This window comes from Tachyglossus aculeatus, chromosome 14 (assembly GCF_015852505.1).
Source record: "Tachyglossus aculeatus isolate mTacAcu1 chromosome 14, mTacAcu1.pri, whole genome shotgun sequence".
In the NCBI taxonomy this organism is placed as follows: Eukaryota; Metazoa; Chordata; class Mammalia; order Monotremata; family Tachyglossidae; genus Tachyglossus; species Tachyglossus aculeatus.
The window spans coordinates 45,038,445-45,050,649 of NC_052079.1; the positions used below are offsets into that span (position 1 = coordinate 45,038,445).

General features: G+C 44.4%; 1 protein-coding gene across 1 annotated transcript in view; it reads left to right on the forward strand.

Annotated features, from left to right (window-relative positions):
• The first annotated feature begins 3,529 nt into the window (after nucleotides 1-3,529).
• POLR3B (RNA polymerase III subunit B) overlaps nucleotides 3,530-12,205 on the forward strand; it is a 101,289-nt gene continuing 92,613 nt past the window's right edge. The window contains exons 1-2 of the mRNA XM_038756724.1: nucleotides 3,530-3,601; nucleotides 9,859-9,891. Of these exons, the coding sequence (XP_038612652.1) occupies nucleotides 3,530-3,601; nucleotides 9,859-9,891 (105 nt within the window). The remainder of the gene's footprint in view (nucleotides 3,602-9,858; nucleotides 9,892-12,205) is intronic.

The following is a 12,205-nucleotide window of genomic DNA, read 5'->3' on the forward strand; positions in this document are numbered from 1 at the left end:
ACTTCCCAAGAGCTTAGTACAGTGCTCTGCACACAGTAAGCGCTCAATAAATACCATTGAATGAGTGAACAAATACCACCATTTTCATTATTATTATTACAGTGCCTGACACATAGTAAGCGATTAACAAACACCATTGTTATTATTCTTACAGATGAGGTAATGGAGCCACAGAGGAAGTGAAGTGACTTGTCCAAGGTCACACAGTAGACACGAGGAGGAGCAGAGATTAGAACTCAGATCCTCTGGTTCCCCAGCCCGTGCTCTTTCCACTAAGCCACAGTGCTCCTCCCCACCTGCCCAAATTATAATATAATAATGGCATTTATTAAGCGCTATGTGCAAAGCACTGTTCTAAGCGCTGTACTAATGATGGCATTTGTTAAGCGCTTACTATGTGCAAAGCACTGTTCTAAGCGCTGGGGAGGATCCAAGGTGATCAGTTTGTCCCACGTGGGGCTCAGTCTTAATCCCCATTTTCCAGATGTGGTAACTGATGCTCAGAGAAGTGAAGTGACTTGCCCAAAGTCACACAGCTGATAAGCGGCAGAGCGGGATTAGAATAATAATAATAACAATAATGATGGCATTTATTAAACACTATGTGCCAAGCACTGTTCTAAACACTGGAGGGATACGAGGTAATCAGGTTGTCCCACGTGGGGCTCACAGTTCTAATCCCCATTTTACAGATGAGGGAACTGAGGCCCAGTGAAGTGACTTGCCCAAAGTCACACAGCTGATAAGCGGCGGAGCGGGATTAGAATAATAATAATAATGATGGCGTTTACTAAGCGCTTACTATGTGCCAAGCACTGTTCTAAGTACTGGAGGCATACGAGGTAATCAGGTTGTCCCATGTGGGGCTCACAGTCTTAATCCCCATTTTACAGATGAGGGAACTGAGGCCCAGAGAAGTGAAGTGACTTGTCCAAGGTCACACAGCTGACAAGTGGCGCAGCCGGGATTAGAACCCATGACCTCTGACTCATTCATTCATTCGATCGTATTTATTGAGCACTTACTGTGTGCAGAGCACTGTACTAAGCGCTTGGGAAGTACAAGTTGGCAACATCTGGAGACGTTCCCTACCCAACAGTGGGCTCACAGTCTAGAAGGGGGAGACAGACACCAAAACAAAACATAGAGAACAAAACAAAACATAAGAAATACGAAATCAATAAATACGATTGAATGAATGAATGAAGCCCGGGCTCTTTCACTGATTCACGCTATTCATTCATTCATTCAATGCTTACTGTGTGCAGAGCACTGTACTAAGCGTTTGGGAAGTACAAGTTGGCAACATATAGAGAGACGGTCGCTACCCAACAGCGGGCTCACAGTCTAGAAGGGGGAGACAGACAACAAAACAAAACATAAGAAATACGAAATCAATAAATACGATTGAATGAATGAATGAATGAAGCCCGGGCTCTTTCCACTGATTCACGCTGTTCATTCATTCATTCATTCATTCATTCATTCAACGCTTACTGTGTGCAGGGCACTGTACTAAGCGCTTGGGAGTGACAAGTTGGCAACATAGAGAGACGGTCCCATCCGTTTGATACTGAGGTACATTTGGGTAATTTGTTAGAAAATAATTAACATAGTTAGTGAGCCCACTCTTCTACCCATATATGTATATATGTTTGTACATATTTATTACTCTATTTATTTTACTTGTACAAATCTATTCTATTTATTTTATTGTGTTAGTATGTTTGGTTTTGTTCTCTGTCTCCCCCTTTTAGACTGTGAGCCCACTGTTGGGTAGGGACTGTCTCTCTACGTTGCCAACTTGCACTTCCCAAGCGCTCAGCACAGTGCTCTGCACACAGTAAGCGCTCAACAAATAGAGAAGCAGCGTGGCTCAGTGGAAGGAGGCCGGGCTCGGGAGTCAAAGGTCATAGGTTCAAATCCCGGCCCTGCCACTTGTCAGCTGGGTGACTTTGGGCAAGCCACTTCACTTCTCCGGGCCTCAGTGACCTCATCTGTCCAATGGGGGTGAAGACTGGGAGCCCCCCGTGGGACCACCTCAGCGCCTCGTCACCTCCCCAGCGCTTAGAACAGTGCTTTGGACATAGTAAGCGCTTAATAAATGCCATTATTAATCAATACGATTGAATCTCCATCATCCATTGTGCTTGCCAAGCACTTTGACTTCCTAAAGCTCTTAATCACCAGGGATAACGGATGGTCACCAAGTCCTGCCATTTTTTCCTCCAGAATCCACCCCTTCATCTCCATCCAAGTGACCGCCATGTGGGTCTAAGCCAATCCCGACTCAACCACTGCATCAGCCTCCTCACTGACCTCCCTGCCTCCTGTTTCATCATCATCAATCGTATTTATTGAGCGCTTACTATGTGCAGAGCACTGTACTAAGCGCTTGGGAAGTACAAATTGGCAACATACAGAGACGGTCCCTACCCAACAGTGGGCTCACAGTCTAAAAGGGGGAGACAGAGAACAAAACCAAGCATACTAACCAAATAAAATAAATAGGATAGATATGTACAAGTAAAATAGAGTAATAAATATGTACATATATATTTACATATATACTGTTATATATATATACTGTTATATATACATACATATGTATATACTATGTATGTACTATGTATGCTATGTATACTATATATACTATGTATATACTATGTATATGTGTATATGTATATGCTATATATATACTATGTATATACTATGTACTATGTATACTATGTATATGTATACTATATATACTATGTATATACTATGTAAATGTGTATATGTATATGTATATACTATGTATATACTATGTATATACTATGTACTATGTATACTATGTATATGTATGTACATATATATGTTATATATACGTATATACTGTTTCTCCCCTCTCCAGGCCATACTTCACACCGTTGCCCTGATCCTTTCCCTTCAAAGCCCTGCTGAGAGCTCACCTCCTCCAGGAGGCCTTCTCAGACTGAGCCCCCTCCTTCCCCTCCCCACAACACCTGTATATATGTTTGTACAGATTTATTACTCCATTTATTTTACATGTACATATTTACATATTCTATTTATTTTATTTTGTTAATACGTTTTGTTTTGTTGTCTGTCTCCCCCTTCTAGACTGTGAGCCTACTGTTGGGTAGGGACCGTCTCTCTATGTTGCCAACTTGGACTTCCCAAGCGCTTAGCACAGTGCTCTGCACACAGTAAGCGCTCAATAAATATGAATGAATGTATGAATGTATGAATGAATGAATGAATGAATGAATGAATGAATGAATGAATGAATGAAGTTGGCAGGGCCGCCGCCGAGAAGTTAAAGGCAGAGCGGCAGCGGCTTCAGCACATCCGGGTCTTTCCTGTGGGCGCCGATTGTAGGCGGAACTTGTGTGCGTTGGGCCCGGGGCGGGGGGGACCCATTAAGGCGGTGCACTCCCGGTCCGCATGTTTGTAGGGTCCGGCCGGCGTGCCGGGGGAGGGAGGCGCAAGGAGCGGCCCTGCTGGGCTGGGCTGTGCGGCCAGCGCTATGGACGTGCTGGCTGACGAGTTCGGGGGCTTGAGTCAGGAGCAAATGGCGGCCCCCATTCCGACGGTGGAGGTGAGTGAGGCCGGGCCGCCCACCCGCCATCCCCAGGAGGCGCGTCCTCGGCGGGGGAAGCAACAACGGGCGGTCGGACGGAGACGAGCGGGGAGCGCGCATGCGCCAAGCTGCTGCAAGGCGCATGCGCAGAACACCCCCCCCACACACACACACACCATTCATTCAATCGTATTTAAGCTAGCTCTCTTCCTAAGCGCTCACCTCCTCCAGGAGGCCTTCCCAGACTGAGCCCCTTCCTTCCTCTCCCCCTCTCCATCCCCCCCATCTTACCTCCTTCCCTTCCCCACAGCCCCTGTACGTATTTATTACTCTATTTTGCTTGTACATATCCATTCTATTTATTTTATTTTGATAGTATGTTTGGTTTTGTTCTCTGTCTCCCCCTTTTATCATCATCATCAATCGTATTGATTGAGCGCTTACTGCGTGCAGAGCACTGTACTAACCGCTTGGGAAGTCCAAGTTGGCAACCTATAGAGACAGTCCCTACCCAACAGTGGGCTCACAGTCTAAAAGGGGGAGACAGAGAACAAAACCAAACATACCAGCAAAATAAAATAAATAGATATGTAAGATATGTTAGACTGTGAGCCCACTGTTGGGTAGGGACTGTCTCTATATGTTGCCAACTTGTACTTCCCAAGCGCTTAGGCCAGTGCTCTGCACACAGTAAGCGCTCAATAAAGACGATTGATTGATTGATTTTGTTCTCTGTCTCCCCCTTTTAGTCTGTGAGCCCACTGTTGGGTAGGGACCGTCTCTATGTGTTGCCAACTTGTACTTCCCAAGCGCTTAGTACAGTGCTCTGCACACAGTAAGCGCTCAATAAATACGATTGAATGAATGAATGAATGAATGAATCAATCCCCAAGGCAACAACGGGCACGATCGGACGGAGAGACGAGCGGGGGGCGCGCATGCGCCAAGGCCGCTGCAAGGCGCACGCGCAGAACACCCCCTCCCCACACACACCATTCATTCAATCAATCAATCAATCGTATTTATTGAGCGCTTACTATGTGCAGAGCACTGTACTAAGCGCTTGGGAAGTACAAATTGGCAACATGTAGAGACGGTCCCTACCCAACAGCGGGCTCACAGTCTAAAAGGGGGAGACAGAGAACAAAACCAAACATACTAACACAATAAAATCAATAGGATAGATATGTACAAGCAAAATAAATAAATAAATAAATAGAGTAATAAATATGTACAAACATATATCCATATATACAGGTGCTGTGGGGAAGGGAAGGAGGTAAGATGGGGGGATGGAGAGGGGGACGAGGGGGAGAGGAAGGAAGGGGCTCAGTCTGGGCCCCTCATTCAATCGTATTCATTCATTCAATCGTATTCATTCATTCAATCGTATTCATTCATTCATTCAGTCGTATTTATTGAGCGCTTACTGTGTGCAGAGCACTGTACTAACCGCTTGGGAAGTACAAGTTGGCAACAGAGACAGTCCCTACCCAACATAGGGCTCACAGTCTTGAAGCAAATAGTAAGCGCTCAACAAATACCATTAAAAATGCTATTGGTTAAAGAATGGTGGAACAAAATGCAATAACTCAAGCATGAGTTGCTGAATTGTACTTTCCAAGCACTTAGTACAGTCCTCTTCCCCTCCTCTCCTTCCCCTCCCCACAGCACCTGTATATATGTTTGTACATATTTATTACTCTATTTATTTTACTTGTACGTATTTACTATTCTATTTATTTTGTTAATATGTTTTTGTTGTCTGTCTCCCCCTTCTAGACTGTGAGCCTGCTGTTGGGTAGGGACTGTCTCTCTATGTTGCCAACTTGGACTTCCCAAGCGCTTAGTACAGTGCTCTGCACACAGTAAGCGCTCAATAAATACGATTGAATCATGAATCACGAATCATGCTATGCGCACAGTAAGCGCTTAATAAATACGATTGAATGAGTAAATGAAGAATGTAGATCCCAGCTCTTAGAACAGGGTCTATCGCATAGTAAGTGCTTAACAAATGCCACAATTATGCCATTTTATGCCATTATACCATCACTATACCATACATACTATACCATTTTAGAGATGAAGTGACCGAGGCACAGAGAAGTGAAGTGACTTGTCCAAGGTCACACAGCAGACCAGTGGCAGAGATGGAATCAATCAATCAATCGTATTTATTGAGCTCTTACTGTGTGCAGAGCACTGTACTAAGCGCTTGGGAAGTACAAGTTGGCAACATATACAGTCCCTACCCAACAGTGGGCTCACAGTCTAAAAGAGAGAAGCAGTGTAGCTCAATGGAAAGAGCATGGGCTTTAGAGTCAAAGGTCATGGGTTCAAATTCTGGCTCTGCCAACTGTCAGCTGTGTGACTTTGGGCAAGTCACTTAACTTCTCTGTGCCTCAGTTACCTCATCTGTAAAATGGGGATTAAAACTGTGAGCCTCACGTGGGACAACCTGATCACCTTGTAACCTCCCCAGCGCTTAAAACGGTGCTTTGCACATAGTAAGCGCTTAACAAATACCATTATTATTATTATTATTATTATTATTATTCATTCATTCATTCAGTCGTATTTAATGAGCGCTTACTGTGTGCAGAGCACTGTACTAAGCGCTTGGGAAGTCCAAGTTGGCAACATATAGAGGCGGTCCCTACCCAACAGCGGGCTCACAGTCTAGAAGGGGGAGACAGAGAACAAAACAAAACAGATTAACAAAATAAAATAAATAAAATAAATATGTACAAATAAAATAAACAGAGTAATAAATATGTACAAACATATATACAGGTGAACCCGAGTTGCACAGACTGGCCCCCGAGTTGGGCATGGCCGTGGCTCAGTGGAAAGAGCCCGGCTTTGGAGTCAGAGGTCATGGGTTCAAATCCCGGCTCCGCCACTTGTCAGCTGGGTGACTGGGCAAGTCACTTCACTTCTCTGGTACTCAGTTCCCTCATCTGGAAAATGGGGATTATGGCTGTGAGCCCCACAAGGGACAACCTGATCACCTTGTAACCTCCCCAGTGCTTACAACAGTGCTTGGCACATAGTAAGTGCTTAATAAATGCCACTATTATTATTATTATTATTATTATTATTATTATTAGAACCCATGCCTTCCCAACTCCCAGGCCCGTGCTCTATCCACTAGGCCATGCTGCTTATCTTCCCTCCTGCAGTTACCCGGTCCCTGCCCTGTAGACAGAAATGCAGGCGAAGTTTCGGTCTGAACCCGGCTCCGGGGAAGGATACTGTAAGCTCGCTGTGGGCAGGGAGTGTGTCCGTTTGTTGTTATACTGTACTCAGCGCTTAGTACAGTGCTGTGCATACAGTAAGCGCTCAATTAATAGGATTTGAGTGAAGTAGTGTCCCACATTTTCCCCCATAGATGCAACCAGCATGTCCTTTGACGGGGGGTATCAGCAAATCAGTTGGTTCTAGTCCCGTCCGAGTCACTCCAGCAGCCCCTTATCACTTGGGTGCAGTTGTCTGTTTACGTGCCACGTATCTGGCCATAGGCTTCTCAGTGGGAAGAGCCCGGGCTTTGGAGTCAGAGGTCATGGGTTCGAATCCCGGCTCCACCACATGTCTGCTGTGTGACCTTGGGCAAGTCACTTAACTTCCCTGAGCCTCAGTTATCTGTAAAATGGGGACTAAGACTGTGAGCCCCACGTGGGACAACTTGATCACCTCGTATCCCCCCCCAGCGCTTAGAACAGTGCTCTGCACGTAGTAAGCGCTTAACAAATGCCATTATTATTATCAAGCGCTTAGTACAGTGCTCTGCACACAGTAAGCGCTCAATAAATACGATTGATTGATTCAATCAAAAGAGAAGCAGCGTGGCCCAGTGGTTAGAGCACGTGACTGGGAGTCAGAAGGACCTGTGAGTTCTAATTCTGACTCTGCCACTTTTCTGCTGTGTGACCTTGGGCAAGTCACCTAACTTCTCTGTACCTCTTACCTTATATGTTAAATGGGGATAAAGCTCATGTGGGACACTGACTATGTCCAACTTGATTAGCTAAGCAGCGTGGTTCAGTGGAAAGAGCCCGGGCTTGGGAATCAGAGGTCATTCATTCATTCAATCGTATTTATTGAGCGCTTACTGTGTGCAGAGCACTGTACTAAGCTCTTGGGAAGTCCAAGTCGGCAACATAGAGAGACGATCCTAATCCCGGCTCCGCCCCTTGTCAGCTGTGTGACTTCGGGCAAGTCACTTCACTTCTCTGGGCCTCAGTTCCCTCATCTGTAAAATGGGGATTAAGACTGGGAGCCCCACGTGGGACAACCTGATTACCTTGTATCCCCCCCAGTGCTTGGTACATAGTAAGCGCTTAACAAATACCATCATAGTGCCTGGCAACTAGTAAGCGCTTAACAAATACCATTAAAAATACTATTGATTAAAGAATGGTGGAACACAATGCAGTAACTCAAGGATGAGTTGCTGAACGGTACTTTCCAAGCACTTAGTACAGTGCTGTGCACACAGTAAGTGCTCAATAAATACGATTGAATGAATAAAGAATGTAGATAATAATAATAATAATAATGGTATTTGTTAAGTGCTTACTATGTGCAAAGCACTGTTCTAAGCGCTGGGGAGGTTACAAGGTGATCAGGTTGTCCCACGTGAGGCTCACAGTTTTAATCCCCATTTTACAGATGAGGTAACCGAGGCACAGAGAAGTTAAGTGACTTGCCCAAAGTCACACAGCTGACAGTTGGCACAGCCGGGATTCGAACCCATGACCTTTGACTCCAAAGCCCATGCTCTTTCCATTGAGCTACGCTGCTTCTCTCATCCCGTCTCCGCCACTGGTCTGCTGTGTGACCTTGAACAAATCACTCCACTTCTCTATGCCTTGGTCACCTCATCTCTAAAATGGTATAGTATGTATGGTATATTGTGTATGGTATAATGGTATAATGGCATAAAATGGCATAATTGTGGCATTTGTTAAGCACTTACTATGTGATAGACACTGTTCTAAGAGCTGGGATCTACATTCTTCATTTACTCATTCAATCGTATTTATTAAGCGCCTACTGTGCGCATGGCATGATTCGCGATTCATGATTCAATCGTATTGAGCGCTTACTGTGTGCAGAGCACTGTACTAAGCGCTTGGGAAGTACAAGTTGGCAACATAGGGAGACGGTCCCTACCCAACAGCAGGCTCTAGGGTTGCTAGTTTCAAACTGAATTAAAGGATTCCCCAGCAACGTTGTTATCACTAATATTATTAGTGATAATATTATTTCACAGGGTACCAATGGCAACTTTAAAGTGTTGCAGATTGCTACCTTATCCCATGCTAATGAACCACAGAGAAGTATCTGAGAATGTGGATGATTGAAATAAGCTTTTCTTAGAAAGAAATTAATCGTCCAAATCCTTCCTTCAAATTCAGTGTTTATCAATGTAACTCAAATCCCTTAGGCTGCGGATCATTTTAGTGTTTACTACATGCCGAGCACTGTACTAAGCTGTTGTACTGTACTCTCCTAAGTGTTTAGTACAGTGCTACAACAGTATGGCTAAGTGAATAGAGCACGGGCCTGGGAATTAGAAGGACCTGGGTTCTAATGCCGTCTCTGCCACTTGTCTGCTGTGTGACCTTGGGCAAGTCACTTCACTTCTCTGTTGATGAATTGTACTTTCCAAGCGCTTAGTACAGTGCTGTGCACACATTAAGCACCCAATAAATACATTGAATGAATTGAATGAATGAATGAATGTGAGCCCCATGTGGGACAGGGACTGTACAACCCGATTTGCTTGTGTCCACCCCAGCGCATGTAGTAAGCGCTTAACAAATACCAGACTAATTATTATTATTACATGAGGCACAGATGTGGCTAGTTTCAGTCATCCTACACCCTCTCCCTCTGTCTAGTGTGGTATGTCAGTCAGTTAATTGTATTTATTGAGTGTTTCCTGTGTGCAGAGCACTATACTAAGTACTTGGGAGAATACAATACAACAATATAACTGACACATTCCCTGCCCACAACGAGTTTATAGTCTGGGGTGGGGTGGGAGGGAGATAGGCATTCATATAAATAAATAAATTACAGATGTGTAAGTAAATGTCCCTTCAGTCTGTCTTTGCCCTAAGCAGAGGGCAGTTGAGCTCATTACGATTATTAATTTGATTTTTACATTTTTTGCACATTCTGAGCGGGCTTCCCGATTAATGAATAATTCAATTCTTTTGCATGTTCTGAATAAACATTATACTTGACATTGTTTTCATTCACAGGAAAAATGGAGGCTGCTTCCGGCTTTTCTGAAGGTCAGTGGCATATATTTAAGTACTGGGATAAACTTGATAATTATTCAATAGACAAAATAACTGCACAGTTGATCTCTTGCCGGGGAAATGCAGAAGTGTTGAGGATATGCTTATTTTACTTTTTGTATATTGTTCATTCATTCAGTCATTTATTGAGCGCTTAGTGTGTGCAGAGCAGTATTGTTTTGGAGAAGTGGCATTCATTCAATCGTATTTATTGAGCGCTTACTGTGTGCAGAGCACTGTACTAAGCGCTTGGGAAGTACAAGTTGGCAACATACAGAGACGGTCCCTACCCAACAGCGGGCTCATAGTCTAGAAGGGCATAACCTAGTGGAGCACAGGCCTAGAAACCGATCTGGAGTCTAATCCAGATCCTGCCACATACCTACTGTGTGACCTTGGGCAAGTCGCTTGACTTCTCTCTCCCTCCGTTTCCTCATCTGTAATATGGGGATTCAGAACCTGTTCTCCTTCCTACTTAAACTGTGAGCCCAAAGTAGCACAGGGATTGTATCCTGCCTGATTATCTTGCATCTATAACAGCACTTAGTACACAAAATACACGTAGTAAACCCTTAAAAATATCATAGGTGTGGTTATCATCATCAATCGTATTTATTGAGCGCTTACTGTGTGCAGAGCACTGTACTAAGCGCTATTATTATCATAATGTCTTTATAGTGTCAAAGTATCTTGAAATCAAAATAGATAGGGGAGCTTTTAGAACTGAAGTGGCCACCCCTCATGAGTTGAAGAGCTGCAAATGGAAAACATAGCATAGCCGGGAGACGCTGATCAAAAACAAGCTGCAGTGGTGAGGGGGTAGGAGGAGGGTACAGGGAAGAGTCATCGAGTGAGAGACCAAGGGGTGTCAGACCTCGGGGAGGGGCCTGTCACCAAATTCCACCCCTCCCTGGCCCACATGGGTGGATTGTTATCACTGAAAAAAGATTGTTATCACTGAAAAACCTGGATGAGTAAAGCGTAGCACCTTATTATTTTTTTTTTACAGTTTCTGTTCAGGGCTTACTCAGCATTGGGATAGATACAAGTTAATCAAGTTGGACACAGTCCCTGTTTCACATGAGGCTCACAGTCCTAATCCCCATTTTACAGATGAGGTAAACTGAGGCCTAGAGAAGTTAAGCGACTTGCCCAGAGTCATGCAGCTGACAAGTGGCGGAGCCGGGATTTGAACCCACGAACACTGACTCCTAAGCCCGTGTTCTAGTCACTAGGCTGTGCTGCTTCTCATGCTTGCCTTGGTGGCAGTGGCAGGGGGAAGGGGGCGAATAATAAATAATAATAAGCGTGCATTAAGTAGCTTTTCACCTACACCACAAGGTTAAAAAGAGCTTCAAGTGCCTCGCAAGCTACAGATTGGCCCCTGCTGTTTTAGCTTTCTCTGAAATAAAAAGGTCTCCCTTCCCTTGTTGCCAGCTGAAAAGATATTTTCCAGTCACTTCTCATTTAGATAAGGTATCAGGCCTAAAACCCTGTGAGAGCCTCCATAAGCTCAAATTATATTTATTTGGGAGATTATAAAATGAGTCCATTAACTGTCCTATGGGGCACAGAGGCACCACACATCAGACACTTCGTAGTTTATGTCACTAATTTGAAATCCTCGTATCTGTGAGGGGATGCTTGATTAAAAAGATTGGCTTGCATTGAATGTATTCTGAAATCTAAAAATTGAGCCTTTGTTAAATCCAACTGGTAGCCAAAATGTGGACCTTTCATTCTCCCTCTTTAAAAGGAAGTGATTGGAAGAGAAGGACATAAGAGAAGCAGCGTAGCTCATTGGAAAGAGCACGGGCTTTGAAGTCAGAGATTATGGGTTCGAATCCCGGCTCCGCCAATTGTCAGCTGTGTGACTTTGGGCAAGTCACTTCACTTCTCTGGGCCTCAGTTCCCCATCTGTAAAATGGGGATTTAAGACTGGGAGCCCCCCATGGGACAACCTGATCACCTTGTCACCTCCCCAGCGCTTGGAACAGTGCTTTGCACATAGTAAGCGCTTAATAAATGCCATTATTAATTAATATGTTTGCTCTTCTGCCTTTTCATTGCAAATTCTGCTTACACTAACTGCCATCTGCCTGGTCAACTACTGCTCTTCCCAATATGGCTAACTTGATTCTGGTTTGTCTTTAGAGATTTGTCTGCAGGGACTGTTAAAATTGTCCAGGGAGGGGTGGTGGGAAAGAGTGAAATGATCCTTTCAGGAGGGAGTTGAAATAGGAAGCAGTGATTGTTCAAGGGAAAAACGAGGATTTAGCCAGGCCTCAAGGTGGGTGAGCAGGGTAAG